The 26,506-nt window shown below is 38.2% G+C and overlaps 1 protein-coding gene across 4 annotated transcripts in view; it reads right to left on the bottom strand.

Annotated features, from left to right (window-relative positions):
* EDEM2 (ER degradation enhancing alpha-mannosidase like protein 2) overlaps positions 1–26,506 on the bottom strand; it is a 66,238-nt gene that overhangs the window by 22,195 nt on the left and 17,537 nt on the right. For 3 of the 4 annotated variants that reach the window (XM_077170476.1, XM_077170469.1, XM_077170483.1), the window contains exons 3-6: positions 25,242–25,281; positions 21,983–22,088; positions 12,066–12,191; positions 9,647–9,858 (exon numbers count right to left, since the gene is read on the bottom strand). In XM_077170476.1, coding sequence (XP_077026591.1) covers positions 9,647–9,858; positions 12,066–12,191; positions 21,983–22,088; positions 25,242–25,281 — 484 coding nt within the window. The remainder of the gene's footprint in view (positions 1–9,646; positions 9,859–12,065; positions 12,192–21,982; positions 22,089–25,241; positions 25,282–26,506) is intronic. The other variant, XM_077170490.1, reaches the window with a different exon arrangement.

Raw genomic sequence — 26,506 nt, 5'->3', positions numbered from 1 at the left:
GCCTAGAGATACATAGAACCTTGTACCAATTTAAGGTCCTGATTGACAAACCCAAAGAGCAGGGGTCTGGCTCTGAAAAGGCTTTTTTTTTTTTTTTCTACTCCTTAACAGCTCATTAGATAGAATTGGAGGCATTCTCAGGCTCCAGCCCTGCTGCAGGCAAGGGCGGAATTAAACCTATCTGAGAGACAAAGTACCTAGTCAGGTGAAAGGAGTTGATTCCCTAAAGGGTGTATCTTCCCCAAGAGAAGGGAAGGGGCTACAGCTCAAGTGGAATTCCTCCTTCAAGGAAGTCAGGCTCCAGGGGCTGGAAAACAGAAGCAATCAAAGCCTTCCTAATACCTCACTTCAGTCTCAACAATGCCCAAGCAGGGAAAGTCTGCTGAAATTAAAGGCACCGCCACCACCACCACTTTACACCGGTGGGAAGCCATGGCAGACAAGTGCCATATGCTGGGTAGGATAGGAAAAGCAGAGTCTTGAGGCTTCAAACAAAGTCTGTCAACCTGCTGGGTCTCACCCTCAGGGAAAACTGACGCTGGTTACTCTCTCCTCCTAAGACACAGGCCTGTCTGGTCTGGGAAAATCCTACTGGGGTCTATAATATCTGAAGAGACCCTCTTTAAAAAAAAAAAAGAGGGCTTCATATAGGCAGGGGAAGAAAAAGAAAAACAAGAACTAAAAAATTCTGATCAGTTAAACAGAACCTAAGCTAGAGGTCTAGAATAAGTCATACAGAATGTCAGAGAACAGACAGAGAGCAAAGCCATCCAGCAAGAAAATCTCACATCGAAGGGGGAAAACAACTTCCAGAATAAACTAATTAAGGAAATCAAATGCCTAGATGTCAGCAAAAAATAAAGACCCATACTAGGAAAATCGAAGATATGCCCCAATCAAAGGGACAAACCAACACTTCAAATGAGATACAGGAGTTAAAATAGCTAATTCAGGATGTTTGAACAGACATGGAAAATTTCTTCAAAAATCAAACCAACAAGTTGAGGGAGGAAATAAAGAAGACACTGGGCAAACAAAAAGAAGAAATCAAAAGTTTGAAAAAAACAAACCATAGAACTTATGGGAATGAAAGGCACAATAGAAGTGATGAAGAAAAAAAACAATGGAAACCTACAATAATAGATTGGAAGAAGCAGAAGAAAGGATTAGTGAACTAGAAGACTGGACATCTGAAATCCGACTCACACACACAAAAAATAAGGATAATGGAAAAATAATCAGTCATGACAACATGAAGCACACGAATATATGTGTTGTGGGTATCCCAGAAGAAGAAGATAGGGAAAAGGAGGAGAAAGACTAATGGAGGAAACACTCATGGAAAATTTCCCATCCCTTATGAAAGACATAAAATTACAGATCCAAGAAGTGCAACATACTGCAAACAGAACAGATCCAAATATACATACTTCAAGACACTTAATAACCAGATTGTCAAATGTCAAAGAGAAAGAGAGAATTTTGAAAACAGCAAGAGAAAAGCAATTCATCACATACAAGGGAAGCCCAACAAGACTATATATGGATTTCTCAGCAGAAACCACAGAGATGAAAAGGCAATGGAATGATATATTTAAGATTCTAAGAGAGAAAAACTGCCACCCAAGAATTCTATATCCAGTGAAACTGTCCTTCAAAAATGAAGGGGGGGGCGGGCCGCGGTGGCTCAGCGGGCAAAGTGCTTGCCTGCTATGCCGGAGGACCTCGGTTCGATTCCCGGCCCCAGCCCATGTAACAAAAACGGAGAAACAGAATACAATAAAACAAGAAAATGTTTAAAGATGTTTCCCTTTCTTCCTTCCTTCCTTCCTTCTATCCTTCCTTCCTTCTCTCTGTCTTTCCTTTAAAAAAAAAAAAAAAAAAAAAAAAAAAAAAAAATGAAGGGGGGCGGGCCGCGGTGGCTCAGCGGGCAAAGTGCTTGCCTGCTATGCCGGAGGACCTCGGTTCGATTCCCGGCCCAAGCCCATGTAACAAAAACGGAGAAACAAAATACAATAAAACAAGAAAATGTTTAAAAGATGTTTCCCTTTCTTCCTCCTTTCCTTCCTTCTATCCTTCCTTCCTTCTCTCTGTCTAAAAAAAAAAAAAAAAAAAAAAAAAAAAAAAATGAAGGGGAGATTAAAATATTTTCAGGCAATCACTGAGAGAATTTGTGACTAAGAGACCAACTCTGCAAGAAATACCAAAGTGGCACTACAGGCAGATAGGAAAAGACAGAAGAGAGATGTCTGGAGAAGAATGTAGAATCGAAGACTGTAAGTAAAGGTAGAAAGAGAAAAAAAATTTAGATATGACATATAAAATCCAAAAGACAAAATGGCAGAAGTACTGCCTTTACAGTAATAACATTAAATATTAATGGATTCAACTCCCCAGTCAAAAGACATAGACTGGCAGAATGAATTTAAAAAATAGGACCCACCTATATGCTGTCTACAGGAGACTCATTTTAGACCCAAGGACAAAAAAAAGGTTGAAGGTGAAAAGTTGGGAAAAGATATTTTATGCAAACAATAATCAGAAAAGAGCAGGACTAGCTATACTAATAATAAGACATTAAATATAAAGCAATTAAAAGAGACAAAGAAGGACATTACGTATTAATAAAAGGAACAATTCAACAAAGAAGACATAACAATCATAAATATTTACAACACCAAGCCAGAGTGCACCAAAGTGCACTGAGATGGCTTCACATGAGGCAAACACTGACAACAATGAAGGAAGAAACAGACACCTTTAACCTCATAGCTGAGGACTTCAATTTCCTGGTGTCATCAACAGATAGAATATCTAGACAGAGGATCAATTACGAAACAGAGAATTTGAATGATATGATAAATGAACTAGACTTACCAGACATTTACAGAACATTACACCCCAAAACAGCAGGATACACATTTTTCTCAAGTGCTCATGTATCATTCTCAAGGAGAGACCATGTACTGGGTCACAAAGCAAGTGTCAATTAATACAAAAAGATTAGATATTATACAAATATAAAGAGACTGATATCATACAAAAGACTTTCTCAGATCATAACAGAATGAAGTTGGAAACCAATAATAGGCAAAGGGCCATAAAATTCACAAATATATGGAAGCTAAACAACACACTTTTAAATAATCAGTGGGTCAAAGAAGAAATTACAAGATAAATCAGTAAATATCTCAAGGAAAATGAAAATGAAAACACAACATATCAAAATTTATGAGATGCAGCAAAGGCAGTGCTGAGAGGGAAAAGTATTGTCTTAAATGCCTATATTAAAAAAGAAGAAAGAGCAAAAATCAAGGAATTAACTGTTCACTTGGAAGAACTAAAGAAAGAACAGCAAACTAACCCCAAAGCAAACAGAAGGAAAGAAACAAGGATTGGAACAGAAATAAATGAAATTGAGAACATGAAAACAATCAAGAAAGTCAACAAAACCGGAAGATTTTTTTTGAGAAATTAATAAAATTGATAGACTCTTAGTTAGGTTGACCAAAAAAAAAAAAAAAAGAGAGAGACAGAGATGATGCAAATAAATAAAATCACAAATAGAAGAGGAGACATAACCACTGACCCTTCAGAAATAAAGCAGGTAATGGGAGGACACTATGAGTAACTATATGCTAATAAACTAGGCAACATAGACGAAATAGAGAACTTCCTAGGAAGGCATGAACAACCAACACTGACTCAAGAAGAAATAGACAACCTCAAAAAACCAATCACAAGTAAAAAGACTCAATCAGTCATCAAGAAGCTCCCAAAATAGAGAAGTTCAGGATGAGATGGCTTCACATGTGAATTTTACCAAGCATTCAAGAAAGAATTACTACCAATCCTGCTCAAACTCTTCAAAAAATTTGAAGAGGAGGGAAAGCTACCTAACTCATTCTATGAAGCCAACATCACCGTAACACCAAAGCCAGACAAAGATACTACAAGAAAAGGAAATTACAGACCAACCTCTGTAATGAATACAAATGCAAAAATCCTCAACAAAATATTTGCAAATCGAATCCAGCAGCACACTAAAAGAATTATACACCCTGACCAAGTGGGATTTATTCCAGTATGCAATGATTGTTCAACATAAGAAAATCAATTAATGCAATACACCATATCAACAAATCAAACCAGAAAAATCACACGATCATCTTGATTGATGCAGAAAAGGTATCTTTTCTGCAAAAGATACCTTTTCTGAAAAAATTTTCTGAAAAAATTCAACATCCTTTCTTGATGAAAACACTTCAAAGGATAGAATCAGAAGGGAACTTCCTCAACATGATTAAGGGAAGATTTGTAAAATCCACAGCTAACATCATCCTCAAAGGGAAAAGACTGAAGTTTTCCTTCTAGGATCATGAACAAGACCGGGACGTCCACTGTCACCACTGCTATTCAACATTGTGCTGGAAATTCTAGTCAGAGCAATTAGACAAGAAAAGAAATAAAAGGCATCCAAATTGGAAAGGAAGAAGTAAAACTCACTGTTTGCATATAATATAATACTATATGTCAAAAAATCACAAAAAATCTACAGCAAAGTTACTAGAGCTAATAAATGAGTACAGCAAAGTGGCAGGTTACAAGATCAACATTCCTGATCTTGTTTCTGCAAAGTAAGTTTTTTGGATTTTAATTTCTGAAAAAAAAAAAAAAAAAAAAAAAACTATTTGGGGCAGGGTGCCCCGAATAGTTAAAAATACCTTGAGAAAGAAAAACAAAGTGAGAGGTTTCACACTACCTGGCTTTAAAGAATATTATGAAGCTACAGTGGTCAAAACAGCATGGTACAGGCATAAAGACAGATATACTGACTAATGGAATCAAATAGAGCGTTCAGAAATAGACCCTCTCATCTGTAGACAACTGATCTTTGATAAGGCTGTCAAGCAAACCCAACTAGGACAGAGCAGTCTTTCAATAAATGATGTTTGGAGAACTCGATATCCATGTGCAAAAGAATGAAAGAGGATCCATATCTCACACCCTGTACAAAAATTAATTCAAATGGATCAAAGATCTAAACATCAGAGCTAAGACCAGAATAAGAGGCAGTTTCCTAGACCCTATACCCAAAGCACAAGCATTGAAAAAAGAAATAAATATATGGGAAATCCTTAAAATTAAACACTTTTGTGTATCAAAGAACTTTGTTCAGAAAGTAAAAAGACAGCCTATGCAATGGGAGACAATATTTGGAAACCACACATCAGATAAGGATTTAGTATTCAGAATATATAAAGAGATTCATCAACTCAACAACATAAAGACAAAAAAAAATGAAAAATTGGGCAAAAGACATGAACAGACACTTCTCAGAAGAGGAAATATAAATGGCTAAAAGGCACAGGAAAAGAATGTTCAACTTCACAGGCTATTAGGGAAATGCAAATCAAAACCACAATGAAATATCATCTGACACCCACTAGAATGGCCATTATCAAAAAACAGAAAACAAGTGCTGGAGAAGATGTGGAGAAAGAGGCACATTTATCCACTGTTGGTGGGAATGTAAAATGGTATAACTACTCTGGAAGGCAGTTTGGTGGTTCCTCAGGAAGCTAAGTATAGAATTGCCATATGATCCTGCAATCCCATTACTAGGTATATATTCAGAGGAATTGAAGGCAAGGACACAAATGGACATTTGCACAACAATGTTTATAGCAGCATTATTTACAACTGCCAAGAAATGGAAACAGCCCAAATGTCCATCAACAGAAGAATGGCTAGACAAGCTGTGGTATACACATACAATGGAATATTATGCAATTGTAAGACAAAATAAAGCCACGAAACATGTAACAACATGGATGAGCCTTGAGGACATTATGCTGAATTAAATTAGCCAGAAACAAAAGGACAAATACTGTATGGTCTTACTAATATGAACTAACATTAATGAGTGAACTTGAGAATTGAAGTTAAGAACACAGGTTATCTTTTGTTGCTCAGATGTGGCCTCTCTCTCTCAGCCAACAAAAGTAAACTCATTGCCCTCCCCTTCTCTATGTGGAACATGACTCCCAAGGGTGTAAACCTTCCTGGCAACATGGGACAGAAATCCTAGAATGAGCTGGGACTCAGCATAAAGGAAATGAGAAAACCTTCTAGACCAAAATGGGGAAGAGAGAAATGAGACAAAATAAAGTGTCAGTGGCTGAGAGATTTCAAACAGAGTCAAGAGGTTATCCTGGAGGTTATTCTTATGCATTATACAGATATCACCTTTTTAGTTAAGGTGTAATGGAGAGGCTGGAGGGAAGTGCCTGAAAATGTAGAGCTGTATTCCAGTAGCCAGGTTTCTTGAAGATAACTGTATAATGACATAGCTTTCACACTGTGACTGTGTAATTGTGAAAACCTTATGCCTGATGCTCCTTTTATCTACAGTATGGACAGATGAGTAAAACCTTTGGATTAAATATAAATAAACAACAGGGGAACAAATGTTAAAATGAATTTAGTAGATTGAAATGATAGTGATCAAGGAAAGGGAGTGATAAGGGGTATAGGAAAAAAATAGGGGAAACAAAGGCTAAAATATATTGGGTAGATGGAAATACTAGCAAGAATGAGAGGGAGGGTTAAGGGGTATGGTATATATGAGGTTTTTTTTTTCTTTTTCTGAACTGATGCAAATGTTCTAAGAAATGATCATGGTGGTAAATATACAACTATGTGATGATATTGTGAATTACCAATTATATACCAAGAATGGAATGATCATATGGTAAGAATGTTCATGTTTTTATGTTGTTATGTTTAAAAAAGAAAGAAAGAAAGAACACAGGTTATCAGGAGATAGAAAGAAGGCAGAGATTGGGCAACTGGTGCTGAAGAAATACAGATTATACAACAGGACTGACTGTAAAATTAGGAAATGGATAGCACAATACTACCTGATTGTAGCACACTAAATGAAGGTGATTGTGAGTATGATTGAGGGAGAAGGGCTGGGGGCACATACGAAACCAGGAGGAAAGGTAGAGGATAAAGACTGAGATGATATAATTTAGGAATGCCTAGAGTGGACAATGATGGTGATTAAATGTACAGATAAAAAGATATTTTTGCATGAGGGAGAACAAATAAATGTCAATGATGAAGGGTGTTGAAAATAGATGGTATACGGGAAAATTTACAATCAATGCAAGCTAGTGTCTACAGTTAACAGTAACACTGTAATATGCTTCCACTGAACACAACAAAACATTATGCCAAAACTAAACGTCAATAGATGGGGAGCATGGAAGAGGAGCATGGATTCTTTGTGGAAGAAAACGAAATGTCTTCATATAGATTATACTGGTGAAATCATGTCTATACACTTAGGTTGGATTGTATAATGTGTGAATAAAATTGTTTAAAAATGAACAGAGAAAAACAAGTGCTAGAGAAAATGAGGAGAAAGAGATTTATCTATTCACTGTCGGTGGGGAAACCGAGAGGTACAGTCCCTTGGAGGGCAGTGTGGTGGTTCCATAGAAGGCTAGGGGTGGGGTTGTCATATGATCCTGAAATCCCGTTGCTCAATATATACCTGGAGGAATTAAGTGTGGAAATTTGCACACTGGTGTTCATGGCAGCAGTGTTCATGATCCACAATGAATGGAGGTGGCCTAAGGGTACAATGACTGAGGAACGGAGGGGAACTGTAGTGTATACACACAACGGACTATTGAGAAGAGTAACGTTATTGAGTATGCAACTAGGTGCATGACTCTAAAGGACTGTATGTTGAATGAAACATCAGGAACAAAAAGAAAAATATTATCATGCCTAAATCATGTGGACTAATTATAATATAAAAACTTAGTGAACTGAAGTTGAGAACATGGGTTATCAGGTTGGAGCCTGTTGTAAAGGGTCCTGGATGATAAGCTCTTTCAGCAGTCATATACATACAGGAGTCTTAACTGTTATTTCTAAATTCTGAGATATTTACTGAGCTGTTTTGTTTATAAGGTGGTGATTCCCAGAAACTTCGGGTATTTACGTGACACCTGAGAATCAGAGTTAGAGTTCTGAAGCTATTAAGGTCAGCAGTACCAATACAGGAACTGTTTAAAAAGTTGAAAAAGTGATAAGACTTCAAGTAGAGATATGAATGAAGTTGATCTGGATAGGACTAAGGTAAATCAGAATACAGGGTAAAGGATGATATCATCCACACTTTAAAACTTCAACTTCTGTGTGAGACCAAAGGGAGAGATGTTTATTTAGCACAAAATTTATATTTGGGGTACTGCATTTCCTAATGTAACTTGGATGGTCAGTTTAGTTGAAAACTATAAGTATATGGAATCTTGAAAAGGGCATGAGATTTTGTTGGTTTGTCCAGGTTACTGTAATGCCCCGATATATCCCAGAGTAATCTAGGCAAGTGAATAAATAAGTATTTGCAAAGTCTCCTTGGAGAACTGGGGAGAAAAGAAGAAATATTCAAGTTTCCCATTTGGAGAATTTCTGATATTCTAGTAAGTAATGGGGACAACCAAACCAATAGGCCAAGCCCTTGATCTTGGGGTTTACCCCCATGAAACATTCTTGCAAAGGACAGGCTAAGCCTACTTAAAACTAGGCCTAAAAGTCACCCCCAGAAAACCTTTTTTTGTTGCTCAGATATGACCTCTCTCTCTAAGCCAACTTGGCAGGTGAACTCACTGCCCTTCCCTCCACATGGGACACGACTCCCAGGGGTGTAAATCTCCCTGGCAATGTGGGACAGAAATCCCGGGATGAGCCAGGACATATCATCATGGGATTGAGAAAGTCTTCCTGACCAAAAGGGGGAAGAGACAAATGAAACAAAGTAAAGTTTCAGTGGCTGAAAGATATCAGGTTATCAATCTGATAACCCATGTTCTCAACTTCAATTCACTAACTTTTTATATTAAAGTTAGCCCATATGATTTAGGGCTGAAAGATTTCAAACAGAGACAAGAGATTATCCTGGAGGTTATTCCTACACATTCTATAAATATCCCTTTTTAGTTTGTGGTATACTGGAGTGGCTGGAGGGAAGTACCTGAAACTGCTGAGCTGTGTTTCAGTAGCCTTGATTCTTGAAGACAATTGTATGAAGATACAACTTTTACAATGTGACTACGTGATTGTGAAAACCTTGTGACTGATGCTCCTTTTATCCAGGGTATGGATAGATGAGTAAAAAATTAAGGATAAAAATAAAAAAATAATAGGGGGGATAAGGGGTTAAATAAATTAGGTAGATGGAAATACTAGTGGTCAATGAGAGGGAGGGCTAAGGGGTATGGGATGTATGAGTTTTTCTTTTTTTTTTTATTTCCTTTTCTGGAGTGATACAAATGTTCTAAAAATGATCATGGTGATGAATACACAACTATGTGATGATATTGTGAGCCACTGATTGTACAGCATGTATGGAATATACATGTGTGAAGATTTGTCAATAAAAATATTTAAAAAACAAACAAAAGACCAACCTTAACTGGGAGCTTGATCTATTTTTGGTATCTGGGCACAAGTCCTGGTCCACTCCTGAGGTCACTCTGGATTGCAACCGCACATTCAGAGCCCTGGGCCCCTTAAGCAGGGGTAAGGGGCAGAAGTGACTCAAACAGGAAGGGCAGCTGCCACTTACCAGCCCTATATCTGACCGGCTCTCCCAGAGGCGCATTAGGGCCACTCTGGCAACGTCTTCAAACACCGGGTCACCAGTGAGGCTGCTCAGGGTGGCAAATTCCACAATGAAGGTCCCAATCCCTGCTGTACACGTGACAGGGGTCTCTCCTGGGTTCACGCCATGAAGCAGATTCACGGTTCCATATGGCATGCCAGTGGGGGTCTGAAAGGCTGAACAATTGCAAGATTACATTCCAGACAGATACGGACAGGTAAGGATGAGCCTGAGGCCTTAGCCTGCACTTACCTCTTTATCTCCTGAGTGACCAGTGGGTGACTGAGGCCCCAAACGGGGGGAAAGGTTCCCAGTCTGAGCCAGTGTAGGATAACCATCACAACTGGAGCACAGCTGGCACCCATATAACCCAGATGCTGTCAAACACTGTTCTGCACGGCTCTTGGGCTCTTGTTTATGATGTAGGGGCAGAGAACGGGCTTGCTCTTCATTCTCACTCCACACATCCTCACCTTCACTTGAGCAGCTCCACTTTACTGACTTTATACAATGCCTTCAGAGGCCAGGCAGGTAACAATGTGAAGCAAGCAAAATTTCAGCCATTGGGAGCGGTGGAGATTGCGGCATACTGATGAGAGCATGCCTCATATATTTTCTTCAAACATCTCTCTGACCAACGAAACCCATCTCCAGGCCTCAGAGAGTTCCCTAGGAACTAGTTTGAGATCCCTGCTTTAATTAAAAGAGTTTAGGGGCTGAATTTTTTGTTTTTTATATGCTGTGTGGCAGAGGTTACATTTCATTCTTTTCTATGTGAATATTCTGTTATTGCAGCACCGTTTGTTGAATGTTTTTTGTTTTATTTTGCTTTATGGAGTGCATGGGCCGAGAATCAAACCCCAGTCTCCTACATGGCAAGTAAGAATTCTATCACCGAACTACCAGTGCACCCTTCGAATATTTTTTTTTAAAAAGGTATTAACCGCTAATGTAGTCCAACCCTCAATGTGCAGGTAGGGAAAGTCCTGCCTATAAAGATGTGACTCAGCCAAAGGCGACATGGAGCTGGGATGGGAACACCTGCCTCTCCCACCCAGCCCAATACTTTGCCACCCCACCCTTGGGCTTTCCAATTCAAGGCAAGGAATTCAAAATCAGCCTGAGGCAGAGATTTCCTCTCCAGCAAAAGGTCAAATCACCCCACAGTGGCCTGTGTGTCACCAAACCATGAATAAAGTTGTCATAATTTCCAAGAACTACAAGATCCAGCAATTTTGTTGTAGAATAAAAACATGTTCTCTGGTAAGGCAAGTAACACGCAAAGAGAATGTGAGTCATGGCCAAGAAGGGCTCAGAGAAATGTTTCAGGAAAATCAAGACAGTGGCAAGATTCTATTTCCTGATCTGAAAGGTAGATACAGTGGTGTTTGCTTTATATCTATTTGAGATGTGCTTTTCAGTACACGTATTTCTCAATAAGCTTTTTTTAATTAAAAATTAAATGAATTAATGAACATCACCCCTAGGATAAAAAAAAAAAGGGGAGGGGGGAGCAACCAGGCAGTTTCCTCTAGGGATGAATCACACAGGATGTGATATTCACAAGGAGACACATAGGCCATAAGCTATGAGTGAGACCCAAGCCCAGCTTGCTCACTCTCCTCAGCTCTCCCCTGAGGATACAAGTACAGCCTGGCAAGGGATAAGTGAGATGGCCAAGATGCTGGAGGAAGTGCTTGGGTGTGAACAGCCCTCAGAGCTTCCACCACACCCTGAAGAAAACACAGTGTCCAGTTCATGCAGCCAAGCCCAGTGTTACTGCCCCACTTGGCCTCTAACCCTGGTCACGGCTTAGCCACAAAACATACCCCTCGCATTTTCAATTGTACTTGAGAGTTTGCAAGCACTCTCTCCTGACCTCATTTTAACCTCCCCACAACTCAGTGAGGCAGGGAGGCAGGAATTATGTTTCCCATTTGATAGATGGGGAAAGTGAACCGCAGAGAAGAAGAGTGACTTGTTTAAGATGTTGCCTGGCAGAGCTGAGTCCAGAACCTAGGGCTCCTAATGCTCAGTCCAAGGCAGCTCTTCCCTGGGATCTTTTTATTCCAATAGTGTGTGGGACAGGAAGGGGGCAAAAGGAGCCACTCAAAATAAAAGCAAGGGCCTTCGACCCACTAAGCTGGACTTCAGCCCTTTCTGCAAACAGAAATGAGGTCAATTCTTCCATCCTGTGCTATGGCCCCAGAAAGCTCTCAAAATGCCCAGGTCCTCCCGATTTCATGGTGGGCCTGGGAGTAAAATGCCAAGTGCTTGGGTAAGAAACATCAGGAAGTAATTGTGCATTGCCACTCTTGTCTCCAGTGAGAGAAGAGGGACTTACTTAAGTTTACCTCTCCGCTGTCTCTGTGTTAACTCTTACCTGGGAGGAGTTTTCGGGCTGCCTCCTCAGCCATCCTCAGGAGAGGTCCAGAGCAGGGCCATCCAGCCTCCACTTCCACCCCAGCTTTTTTTGACAGCAGATGAGCAGACAGGAGGCCTCCTACCACTACAGACAGTACAAAAAACAAGTATCACAGTTCCAAAAACCAAGAATCTTCCCTTGTGCAAAGTAAACGCAAATACTGTCAGGGAGGCTCACCTAGAAGGGGTAGAGCCAGCTAGTAAAAGGAATCCCTTACTCCCTTTCTCTTGGTGGGGTCACAAGAACAATGACTTTCATTTTTACCCTACTGAATACAAGGCTCTTAACTGAGTGCTTCACTTGTGTTATTTCCTTACCTTAAAACCTTATGTATGAGGTAGGTACTACTGTCCCCTCTTCAGATGATGATACTGAGGTTCAGAAAGGTAAAGAGACTTGCCCTGGGCCACTTCCCTAGTAGGTGGCAGAGACTCTATTTTGTCATTCTGTCTCCCGATCCCCCACCTACCCCCAAGACCTGAGATGGAGGAGGCGGGGGGCAGAGTAGTTATTACCTTCATTTTATAAATTTATGTATTTCAATTTATTATTCAATATTTAGGACTTATAAAAAGACATGAAGGTTCTGTATCTTGAAACATGGTTAGTCAGATATCCTGAATGGCTCACCCATCGAAAAAGAACAGTGGCCTTGAGCTTCAGTTTCACTTCCTCCAGGTCAAGGGGGAACAGGCGAGAAAGGCAGGACCTGTTCAAAGCGGGGAGTCTGATAAGAGATGCCTATATAAAGTTGGAACCTCAAAAAACCATAGATACTGTGTACGGATAAATTAAAAATGAATCCCAGTATACAGTAAGGAAAAACGGCTGTCTAGGTGTCAAATAGAGGGAAGGAAAAAAAATCTCCTCAAAGAATTAGTAACTATAAACTGATCCTCGCTCATATTTACAGCCTGAATTCTTACTGACTGAGTAACTTAAAAAAATTTCAAACCTTTAACATAAAATTGTTCTTGGCAGATAACGTTTCTAGCCACAGGGGGTAAACAAAAACTATCTCTGAAAATCCACTTCAAAGTATCGCACAGATAAAGATCTAGGGAATTAAATCACATTAAAGAAGAAAAAGAAATAAAACCTTATGAGTAAGATTCAGCAGAAACAATCCGGCCTTATGAGTAAGATCCAGAAGACTTACAAACACTTTGGATATTGCTGGAAATTGGAATTAGGAGGCACAGACTATAAAATAATTATGTGTAATACAGTTAAAGAAATAGAGAGGTTTGAATGTATGTGTAAGTAGCAAGAAACTGTAAAACTGGCCATGCATATTTATAAAAGAACCAAGCAGGATTTCTAAAAATTAATAATGTAATAATTGAAATAAATTATTTAAAATGCAATATAAAGAAACAAAACTATTAAAAAGAAGTACAGAAAAGATTTGGAGGATACAGTGAGAAGGTATAACATATATCTAGTTGAAGTTCTATAAATAGAGGAAAGTCAATATTTGAAAACAGTTGAGAAAAAGAATGATAGGAATCCTTAGCTCCAAGAATCCCAAGCAAGATAATAAAAAGAAATCCACATCTATACACATTACAGTAAAACTGTAGTATACTAAAAAAAAAAAAGATGTTAAAAGTATCCAGATATTAAATAACAATAAAGATGAATGACAGATACATCTATTAAACTATTTTCTCTTCTTTTGTTTGTTTGAAAAGTTCCATAATAAACAGTAAGGGAGGTGGGACAGCTAGAATGAAAAAACAAATTATAAAGGAATAACAATTAGATTGGCAGAGGATTTTTTAACAACAACATAACCAGAAGACAGTGGAAAATAATTTCTTCAATGTAAAAGAGAAAATATCCATCAACATAGAACCATTTGCCCAACAAAAATATCCTCCAAAGACCAAAGACAGTGAGATTTTCATACAAATAAAACATTTTCATATTAAAAAATAAAACAGAAAGTCTGCCAAAATACACCTGCACTAAAGGAAATTCTAAAACAAGCACTTCAAATAGAAGGAAAATGATCATCAAGGTAAAGCCTGAAACACAAGAATGATGGTCAAAGAAAGCAGTAAATATATGAATAAATTTAAAACTTCAACTGTATAAAACAACAACAATGACTTGACATTTTAAAACAAAGAACTTAAATAAATAACTATAACAAATAGGTCAGGATGTCCTGAGGGTCAGGCTGTGTATTATTCAGGAGGAGAATAAAGATTTTCAGTAATTTTAGACTTGACAAATTAAGTTTGATAAATTTGCTAAGAAAACTATTTTAAAATCTAGAAATAGTGCATATAATTTTTAAATTGAAAGAAGGAAAATGGAATGAGGAAAAAAATAAATAAAAAAGAAGGCATGAAGTGGGGTGGGCAACAATGAATCAGTGGCACAATTCTCGCCTGCCATGCCAGAGTCCTGGGTTCGATTCCCTGAGCCTGCCCAAGCCGAAATAAATAAATAAATAAAAGAAAGAAGGCATAAAAAAGGAGAGAAAAAAGAGCATAAAGATGGGACAAACAGCACAAAGTAAGGAAGCAGAAACAAGCCCCAATATATCAGTAATTACAAAAACTGTAAGGGGATCAAATGCTTTGTTAAAATAATAAGGTTGGGGCCCAGGGACCCTCTGCCACTACCTCAGCGAGAAAGTCATGTAGGAGCTGCCAAGCTGTCCCCTGCCCTGCCCAGCCTGAGCCCCATGGGCAGCTGCAGCCCCCGCCGCCATGAAAAAGCAGTTCAACTGCAGGAAGCAGCTGGCCACCCAGACGGTGGGCAGGTTCAAGCTGCCCTTAATGAAGCTTATGTTAGTGAACTGAAAGTGAAGCCAGAAGATCAGAAGGCAGAGAAGGAAGCTGATTGCCTTAAAATCAAGAAAGCGCAACCAAGGACCATGACTTCCACAGATTATGTAAATTAATAAACTGAAAATAAGTACTTCTTGGGTATCTTTTCTCAAATCTGATTTTAGATTAGAAGACATGATTGCAAGGTTTTGTTCTCAGATTTTCAAACTTTGAAATATGTCCCCAGTAACTGGCACACATGAAACTATTTTGTACAAGGGATTAACATCTACAATTAACTGACTGTCAGTAAGGGAGATTACCTTCAGTAATGCGGTAGATCTCATCCAATCAGTTGCAGGCCTTCAAAGTAAAAAGCTCAGTTTACTGGAGAAGAAAAAATTCTGCCTCAAGACTGCAAAATCACTCCTGATAAGTTTCTAGCCTGTTGGCCTTCCTTATGGATTTTAAATTCACCAGCCCAACAATTTCAGAAATTGGTGGATCCCAGGATGGAATGCAGGTCATAACTAAAACCATTCATCTCTATTGAAAATAATAATAATTTTTAAAAAATCTATCTGCAAGTGATGGGGGCAATGAGAGAAATCTGCAAGACTAAAGCTAAAACAAGTTGTACCTTAGCACTGAATTTTAGTTGATACAGTTATTTCCCCCCAGGGAGATGGATTAACAATTCTCAAACCATTATATATGTAAACAATTGAGTTAAACATGAATATATGGAAGGCAGGTGGTGAAACTGGAGAGGGCTACAGTGGAGGAGAAGGGGTACAGTGAACCATATAATAATGGATTAGGCTGGAAGATATTATTATAAACCCATGTTTAGCATTCATGATTCCAGTTATAAAAAGTAGTTGTTAAATCCGTATACACAATTTAATATACATTCACACATTTCCTCGTACTGGCTCCTGAGAGGTTCGAAAACAAGGACAGGACACCCCACTAGTAATGAGCACACCTAGTTCCCAGATGTAGGTTTTTGATACTACTGTCCAATAAAAAGAATCAGGGCCCTTTGAAAAAATGGCTGATTCCAGAACCATGGCAAGAAACGTACATAATGAGCATGCAGAATCTTACTGTTTCAGAAATAAGATAGTCCTACAAAACAGCAAAGGAAAACACAATGATTAGAACAAGTTAAGTGGGGCACAGCAGTAAAAGGAAAGCGCTCCCAATGGCCAAGCTGGAGCAATTTGAGAAAAAAAAATTTAAGTACTATTGCATTATTATAAACCAAAGTATAAAATATATATCCATGACTGTAAGCTCTTACAGGAGTCACATTTATTTCTGAGCTTTAAATGTTATATCCTGGTCATTTTCCTGGAACTTTGTGTATCTGTGTGACACCTAAGACTCAGAGCTGGAGTTCTGTAGCTCTGAAAATCAGCATTCCTACATACAGCAACTATTAAAGAAAACAAAAAAGAGACAAGCTTCAATTAGAGATAAGAATGAAGCAGAAGATCTGGAAGAATGAAGCAGATCTGGTTGGGACTAAGGTAAATCAGAATACAGGGTAAAGGATGATATTTTCTGTATTTTAGAACTTCACCTATTGTCTGACACCAAAGGAAGAGAGCTTTATTTTGTCCAAAACTTAAATTTTCTGTAGTACAAAATCTAACAATGTCAAGCCAGTTCAGTTAAATAACCTAAACACATGGAGCCTAGTACTGGGAATAAGGACCTGCTTTCTGTATAGCTTAATGTAATACCCAAATACAATCCAGAGTATGTTGGGAAGATAATTAAAAAGTACTAGCAAAGTCCTATATACATACGATGGAATATTATGCAGCTGTAAGACAGAATAAACTTATGAAGTATGTAACAACATGGATGGACCTTAAGGACATTATGCTGAGTGAGATTAGCCAGAAACAAAAGGACAAATACTGTATGGTCTCACTGATATGAACTGACATTAGTGAACAAACTTGGAGAATTTCAGTTAGTAACAGAGACCATCAGGAGATAGAAATAGGGTAAGATATTGGGTGATTAGAGCTGAAGGGATACAGATTGTGCAACAGGACTGATTGTAAAAATTCAGAAATGGAGAGCACAATACTACCTAACTGTAATACAACAGCATTAGAACACTGAATGAAGCTGAATGTGAGAATGATAGAGGGAGGAGGGCTAGGGGCACAAATGAAATCAGAAAGAAAGATAGACGATAACGACTGAGATGGTATAATATGGGAATGCCTAAAGTGTATAATGATAGGAAATAAATGTACAAATTTAAAACTGTTTTTGCGTGAGGAAGAACAAAGGAATGTCAATATAGCAGGGTGTTGAAAATGGATGGTAATTAATATTTAAAATTTTTAACTTATGTGTGAGACTAAAGCAAAAAATGTTTATTTGGTACAAAATTAATATCTTGACTAGTGCAGTTCCTAATATAACTTATGTGGGCAGCTTATTGAACACTATAAGTACATGGAACTTTGAGTAGGGCATAAGATTTTGTAGGTCTGTCCAGAGTGATCTGAACAGTGAGTAAAAAAGTATTTGCAAAGTCCCCTTCAGGGAATGGTGAGAAAGAGGGAAAATTCAACTACCCCAAGTGGAAAATTCTTGATATTCTCACAAGTAGTGGGGACAACCAAAAGCAATAGGCTGAGCCCCTATTCCTGGGGTTTGTTCATATGAAACTTAACCCTGCAAAGGATAGGTCAAGCCTTCTTAAAATTAGGCCTAAGAGTCACCCCCAAGAGAACGTCTGTTGCTCAGATGTGGCCTCTCTCTCCAGACAACAAAACAAGCAATCTCACCACCCTCCCCCTCTCTACTTGGGACATGACTCCCAGGGGTGTGGACCTTCCTGGCCACGTGGGACAGAAATCCTAGAATGAGCTGAGGCTCAGCATCAAGGCAATGAGAAAACCTTCTCACCAAAAGGGGGAAGAGCGAAATGAGACAAAATAAAGCGTCAATGGTTGAGAGATTCCAAATAGAGTTGAGAGGTTATTCTGGAGTTATTCTTACACATTAAACAAATTATCACCTTGTTAGTCAAGATGTAATAGAGAGGCTGGAGGGAACTGCCTGAAAATGTAGAGCTGTGTTCCAGTAGCCATGTTTCTTGAAGATGATTGTATAACGATACAGCTTTCACAAAGTGACTGTGTGATTGTGAAAATCTTGTGTCTGAGGCTCCTTTAATCTACCTTATTGACAAACGAGTAAAACATACAGAATAAAAATTAATAATAGGGGGAACAAATGTTAAAATAAATTTAGTAGATTGAAATGCTAACAAACAATGAAAGGGAGGGGTAAGGGGTATGGTATGTGTGAATTTTTTTCTCTTGTCTTTATATTTCTTTTTCTGAATTGATACAAATGTTCTAAGAAATGATCATGATGATGAATATGCAACTATGTGATGAAAAAAAGAATATTCATATTGTATGTTGATTGGTTTTATTAATACAAATTTAAAAAAGAATGTTTGTGTTTGTTAGATTTTTTAAAAATTTAAAAATTAATTAAAAAAAAAAACAGTATTGGCAAAGTCCCTTGAGGGCCTGGAGAAAAAATACGAAACTACTGAACTTTCCCACATGGAAAATCCCTGATATTTTCACAAACATTTGAGACTCCCAAATTAATAAGCCAAGCCCTTGAACTTGAGGCTTGCTCATATGAAACTTTTATCTATAACAAAAAAGCTAAGCCTACCTATAATGCCTAAAAGTTACTTCCAGTAAACCTCTTTTGTTGCTCAGATGTGGCCTCACTCTCAAAGCCCAATTCTGCAAGGAAAATCATTACTCTTCCCTGTATGTGGGACATAACATCCAGGGGTAAAAGTCTTCCTGGCAACATGTAACATGACTCCCAGGGATGAATCTGGCCCTGACACTATGACATCAATATTGCCTACCTGACCAATAGGGGGAAAAGAAATGTAACAAAATAAGGTATCAGTGGCTAAGAGAGTTCAAATAGAGTTGAGAGGCTATTCTGGAGGCTACTCTTATGCAAACTTCAGCTAGATATAGCTTTGCCAGGTTATGCCAGGCTCCAACCAACAGTATTCTTGTATACCCTAAATAATACCCAGGGCACTGTCTGAGACTCTATAAAAGTTTCACTCACTGTTTATTTTCCAGAAACCTATAACCTCCAGATGGTTCCTAGGCCAGATAAGCCCTAAAACCAAGTTACCAGTCTCTCCAAGAGTATCAACCAGTTGCATCCCCCCTTTCCATAATTTTGACACCCCTTCTCAACATGAAGAAGTTAGAACCGTCAATGCCCAAATATCCCTAAAGACTGAGACAAGGAAAAAGAAGGCATGGTAAAAAAGATAGGATTTAATAAATGAGTATGACTGCTGAATTATTATATTGATATTTCCTTTTTTAATCTCCAATATCTTAGAGCAGCTAGAAGGAAAGAACCTGAAATGGTGGACAGTAACCCATACCATACTTTGAAATTTGTTCTAAAACTATTTGCTAAAATGTACTTTGAAATTTATCACTTTTTTTATATGTTATATTCACAACAAAAAAATTTTTTAATGTATCTATGATTCCATACTGAATAAATGATTAAATAAATATATAAATGGGCAAAATAATAATTTTTCCTGTAGGAGATTTCCAAATAATTTTTCTGGATACTCAGGCTTCAAGGAGGTGGAATATAATACCCCACTCTTTAAATGCCGGGACATACAGTGACTTCATCCAAAGAGTCCCTACACTACGGATTGGGGAAAAGAGTAATTTTGCAGCGGAGAAACCTGACAAATACTCTCTCAGCCAGGTGTTGGAAATTAATATAAACGGTGAGAAGTCATACTGAGAGCATGGGACTTGGATGTGAAGTGATAAGGATGGAATTTTTCCTCCAAGGTCTTCCTCTCAAAAACACATGACCCCAGTGCAATCATTAGAAAAACATATCCGATATCCTGGCTGCGAAATGCTGTACCATATGCCTGATAACTACTTCTCCAAATAGTCAAGGTAATCTAAAATAAAGACATTCTGAGAAAACAAAAGAAGCCAAGTGGAGCCCAAAGAGACAGGGAGACTAAATGTAACGTGACATTTTAAATGGGACGCAGGCATAGAAAACATTAATGTAACAAGTGGGATTAGATCTTAGTACTGAAAATAATCTGAGATATACGGAAACTCTGTACTATTCTTCACAATTTTTTATAACTCTAAAACTATTCTATGAAAAAAAGTTTATCAAAAAGTTTTTATAGAATCCATAAAAGTTTTAGGAAGTGTATTTTTTTCAGAATCTTAAGGCCTTTGGATTGTTCCTATGCCAGATAAGCCCTGAAACCCAGACATACCAGCCTCTCCTAGAACATCAACAAGTCTCATTCCTTTGCCCCTTAAGGTCAATACTCCTTTCCAACACAGAGCAAGTTAAAATGGTCATTGCCGAGATAACCCTAAAAATTGAGAGAATGATCAAATGAAATGGAGGAGGTGCAACTGTGAAGTTAGGATTTAACAAATGGTTACGAACACTGACTCATTATATAGACATTTCTTTGTACTTACTAGTGTACTCAAATAGCCAGAAGGAAATACCTGAAATTGTTGCACTAAATCCAGCAACTTTGATCTTTGATAATGATTGTGCAACTATAGAGTTTTTATCATATGACCGTGTGACTGTAAAAACCCTGCGACTGACATTCCCTTCATCCATTATATAGATACATGAGTAATAAAATAAAGACAGGCATGAAAAAAGAATAATAATAATAGGTCAGGAATATGGGGGATAAAACCCCTATGTAAACTATGAATATTACTTATAACACTACTTTAATAATATTTAGAATTACAAGAATATAACAGAATTACAAGAAAAGTGTTATCATCAACTGTAACAAACTTTCCACACCAATACAAGTGTTGGTGGCAGGTAGTATATGGGAATCTGTATTTTAGGCATGATTGTTTTGTAAACCCTCAAATTCTCTAATAAAAATGTTTTTTAATTAAAAAAATAATAAGATTGTCACTATGGATAGGGAAACAAAATATAATATGCTATTTACAAAAATATACATAAACATAAAAAATATACAAAGATTGAAAGCAAAAGGACAGACAAAGATATACTGGGTAAATACCAACCAAAAGAAAGCTAGTAGCATAATTAGAGCCTTACAAGGAACAAAGATATAAGGATGTTCTTCATTTTATAGATGACGAATTGGTCTCAGAAGTTGTGTGACACAGCAGCAAGTATGGCCTCAAATTCTTATTCCTAAACCAGGATTTTGTGCTACACTGCTTCTCTGCTCCCTTCTCTTTTTAAACTTTTATTTGTCATATATCTGTAATACAAATTTCATCAAAGAAAAAATAAAAAAGAACAAAATAAGAGGATAAAACCATAACCCTGGCGTTCAAAGGTAACAGCTGGTAAGCCACTGGTCTAGAGGTTCATTACAAATAAGGGCTATGCCGGTTTCATAAGAATCATCAGAAGTCTGCCAAAAATATTAATTCTAGGATCCAACCCGGATTCGCTAGGTTTAGGGTGGAGCCTGGACATTTGAACATTTTAAAAGGCCAAGTAGTTCTGATGGGCAGCCAGGTTTGGAAACTAATGTCTTAAACTCACACTTCTAAAAAAGTAATCACTAACCACATGTGACTATATAAATTTAAATTCATTAAAATTAAATAATATTTCCATCATCATAGGAAGTTCTATTGAATGACATTGTGTAGACAATACACTCCAAGAAGACAGAGATTATATCTTTCTTATCCATAGCTATTTGACTAGTATCAAATATGTGTTAATATATGATTAAATTTGGCATATTTCTTTCCAGTTTTTTCTCTATCCCGTTTGCTTTCAGGTCTGAAACTAATGGATCCTGAGCCCTCCCCAATCCATGCTGCATGGAGAAAGAGCTCTGTCAGTCACTAGCCTTGGCTAAGCATCCTGGCACAGTCAGCCCTTGAAGGCATATTTATCACCTGTCAGTTCACCAGAGGAAAGTCCACACCCTCTTTCCTTTCAAAGACTTTAGAAGGCAGCCCTCACCTCGGATGTTGGTTTCAAACACAGACGCGTTCACATCAATATCAAAGTCCACGTTGTCCTGGAGCACTTCGACCACTCTTTGGAATTCTGAGACATTCCCCAAAATCTAGAAGGAAAGTCAGACCTAACAGTAAGACTCTCTCATGCTCGGATGCTTTGAAGATCCTGGATTTTCAGAGTTTGGGGTCCTGAGTTGGTGTGTCTCTCACTTGTTCAACTTAAGACCTCCAGATCTTGTCCCACGACTAGTGACAAGGGAAGAAAACAGAGAGCTAGAAATTACCCAGAGACTCAACATGAAGAGACTAGTTAAGCAAAATTTAGGTACCAATTCAAGAACCATTTTGGACCCATTTAAATGGATACAATACATAGAGATTTTAGAACATGTAAGAATGACTTTGTTTGGCATTTGCCGTGAATGTGTGCTGTTTTTAACCCTCTCTTGTCACAGATATCTTTGACTGGCCCAATACTGATTCTCAATCTTCCTTATCCTTGCAGCTTCTCACCATTGAGGTTAGAAACCCAGATACTTGTTTCCTGAGCCTCTTTTGCAACTAGAAGTAATTCTATTGCCCAGTTCCGACCCTAGAGAAGTCAACTTCTGCTTTTCTAATAAAAAGGGACCAAAACAATGGCATGGTTTTTATCCTTCCTCCTTCTTTCTGTCCTGAAAGTAGATTCGAATTCTGGAGCTATGGTAGCCATCTTGCAACCATGAAGGGCCAAGTATGAGAAGGATGGTAGAATGGAAACATACAAAGAACTTGGGTCTCTGATGGTTGAGCAGTTAACTCAGTGCCAGAAATTATCTCTAGGCTTTCCATCACTTAAGAAAATTAAAGCCTCTTTCTTTTAAGCCAACATGAGTCTGGCAAGCCTCTTTGTTTAAGCCGGCATCGGTCTGGCATTTTGTTACTTGCAGCCAAACATAATCCTGATACCTTCTCTTCTGTTAACAGCACCCCAATTTTCTTTTGGGGAATCTCCTCTCTCCCACAGTCTTTACTCCTGGATAATGCTTACCCAGTATTACCCTGGGTAACGCTGACTCCTAGCTGCAGAGTGAGCACTTAACCTAAACCAAAAGCAGATCAATGAGACTCAATCCTGGAATGTTTTCAGGAACTAGAGGAAACGGAATGCTTCTTTTCACACACAAGTTACTAAATGAGTGGGATTTAAGCTTGGAGCTATTTTGACTATCCTGTCAACTTACAGAGAGCTTGAATACAGAGCAATCAAAGAAAATAGAAATAAGAGATGGAGAAAGAAATTCCTGATGGCATTGTTTGTAGGTCTGAAACTAGCCAGGTCTAAAGCTAGCCTTCCAGCTAGACTATTTAGTTATCTGACCAACACATTTCCTTCTTGTGTAAATCAATTTGAATTGGGTCTTCATCATTTGTAACCAAAACAATTCTGACTGTCCCAGCATTCAAGGCCCTCTGTGATTTGGACTCAACCTACCTTTCTGACAATATCCCTTCATCTATCCTACCTTCAACTACTTCAATAAAACTGTAACCACTACTCCGAGATATCCTGCCTTCAAACATATTTTCCTTCTGCCAAAATTCCCTTCCTTCTCCGCTTTACCATTTCCAAATCCAGCCTATCTTCAATCATCTAAATGTCACCTTCTCTAGAAAGCCTTGGATTCTTTCAACTGAAATTAACCTCTTCTTCCTTTAAAAGACATAAGAGTTTTATCCACGCAACTCTTAGGGCATCTATTTCTTTCTTCATTAAGGAAATCTCTGCTTTTCCCCACAGCCAAGCACGGAATGAAGCAATCACTCAATAAATGTTTATTGATTGATTACATGAATCTTTGTCCACATTGCAGCCCGTAATCTTTTCAAAACAGACATATCATCATTTCCTGCCCTCTACTTAAGAAATTTCAGTAGCTTTCCATTACTCTCAAAGATCGAAATCGCTGGCAAACAAAGAATTGCGTCATCTCATCCCCATTTAATCCTTCCAGCCTCACTTTACTCCCTCCTCCTGGTGCTCCACACCCCCGCCACCTTGGTCTTCCTTCAGTGCACTGACCTTGTCATGCTCGATTCTGTTATATGGCCTTTGCACAGGCTGTTTCCTTTATCGGGAACAATTCTTTCCTCTCCCATCCTAGTCAACATCTGCTTGTCCTTCAGAGGCCAACTCAATTGTCATTTCACTCTCAGGGAAGCCCTCCCTGACCTCCTCAGTCTAGGTCAGGCTCATGTTATAACCACTCACAGAAACATGTTTCTTTACGAAAGATGATTTACCCCAAATTGCAATTATACATTCTTTAGGGTTATTCTTTAACTGATGCTTATCTTCCTCGCTAAAATCATAAACTCCAGGGGAACAGGATCCATGTTTGTTTAAACTCACCATTATAACCCAGAGCTTAGCACTGTGCCTGGTATTCAATAAATACTTGATGAATGGGCAAGCACATATGCACATATGAATTAACATTTAGGCTAAAAAAAAAAAAGGCTAAATTATATCTAAATTGCATTACAATTATGTAATTATCACTATATAACAATGAAGAGGGGTGACAGAGAATCAGACACAGAGAAATAAAGGGGGAAAGTGGTTGAAACCTCTTTTGTAGCCTTTTTAAGGATAATGGTTAAAGCTTGGAGTCATGCAGAACTGAATTTAAGGCCCTGCTCTGCCACTTAATAGGTGTGTGACCCTGGCCAAGTTATTTTACTTTTCTAAGTAGCAGATTTCTCCATTGTAACAAGGAGTGTAGGTATTTACTTTATGGGATTGTTGAAAGGATAAACAAAATAATACATGTAAAGTGCTTAGTACAAACCCTACCTATAAGATGCTAACTAACTACTGTTTTTAGTTTATCTTTATTGAACATGTCTACTAGAATGTAAGATCCTTAAAAATGAGGAGGGTATCGGGTGGACCATGCTGGCTTTCCCTGCAATGCCGGAGACCAAGGTTCAATTCCTGGTGCCTGCCCATGCAAAAGTTTCTGAATCCTCCACAGAGTCATACAGGCCTATCACTGTTCCAGGTATATAAAGGTCCTCTACAAATGTCTGCTGAATGAATGAACCTGGATAAGAAATTAATCATTTCTCCCTTTTCAGCTGGGTAACCAGAGCCAGATGGTTTGGAATCATGAGATGAAAATAAAAAACCATTTCTCATCCACAGTCAAGCTGCCAAAAGGGAGACAGATGCCAGCTACGAAATGGTAAAGAGGACAAGGAACAGGTAAATCACTTACCAGCAAGGTGTCCAGAGCGTCAATCAGAGTCAGAGAAAAACTGTAAAAGGACAGAAATCCCAGCTGCTTATTAAGAAAATAAAACATCAGATATGAAGGTTGCCCCAGAAAGCATTCCCCAAATACTTATAAGTGAGGCACAGCCACACCTCAGCCCACCCTACTTTCAGTCACAATAGAAAAACCACAGTGAAAATTGACAGGAACTTCTGAACTACTTAATGTGTATGGAAGGTGGGCTGATGAATTTCAGTCGTAATTAAACATATCACCTATATTCTCTGGAATCCTTTTCTGCCATGAGGAGGTAATATAAAATTGTAGGGAAGCACACAAGCTTTTCAGCAATTCCACATCTAGGAATTTATCCCACAGTGCACAGTTATACATTTGAGGATGCGCATGGCAGTATTGCTTAGAACAGCAAAAGGCTAGACATACCTAAATGCTCAGCAGTTGAAGAGTATTTAACTAAACTGTGGTACAAACAGTACAAAACTCTGTAGCTTTCGAAAAGATTGCTATCAAAAGTTCTACATGTACTCACATGGAAAAAGAATGAAATGTGACCCCGCCATACAGCATACCAAAAAAAGTGCTATATGCTGATGGGAAGATATTCAAATTATGTTTTATAATGGAAACAAGGTATACAAAGGCTAGGCAGTATAGTATGTTTCCATCTACGTTTTCAAAAAGGTGCAAACAAAAGGCAGATCAGTGGTTGTTGGGGGTAGTTGTGGTGGAGACATTAACCACAGGGGGCACAAGGGAACTTTTTAGGATGATACTCATTTGTAAAATGGGGTTAATGAATGACCCTTAACTCCTAGGGATGTTAAGAGAAATAAAGTAAAATACTTAGCACAGAGTTCAGTCAATGTCACTTCAGTTAATGTAATGATTCTTCACTTACTCAGCAAAGAACAAGACAGAATTCCAGCTCTCAAAGATTCTGTCTAATAGAAGTTAAAAGGTAAAAAGATAAGGGGAAAAGGTAGTATCAGAGAATGAGAAGCACTACAAAGAAAAAGAAAGCAGGTGACATGAGAGTGACTTGGCAGGTGGTCAGGGAAACTGATGCTGAAGTGAATATTTTGAACTGAGATCTGAATGACAAGAAGCAGTAAGTGATGGGAGAATAATGGGTGAAATGTGTTTCAGTTACAAAGAAAACCAACTGCAAAAGCTCTTAAGTTTTGATGCTTGGAAAAGTTACATCACTTCATGGGCCTCAGTTTGCCCAAGCAAAATGAAGGGGTTTG

Source organism: Tamandua tetradactyla, chromosome 1 (assembly GCF_023851605.1).
Source record: "Tamandua tetradactyla isolate mTamTet1 chromosome 1, mTamTet1.pri, whole genome shotgun sequence".
NCBI classification, from domain to species: domain Eukaryota; kingdom Metazoa; phylum Chordata; class Mammalia; order Pilosa; family Myrmecophagidae; genus Tamandua; species Tamandua tetradactyla.
Note: the sequence above shows the minus strand (reverse complement) of the source record. Positions and strands in the feature narration are given on the sequence as shown.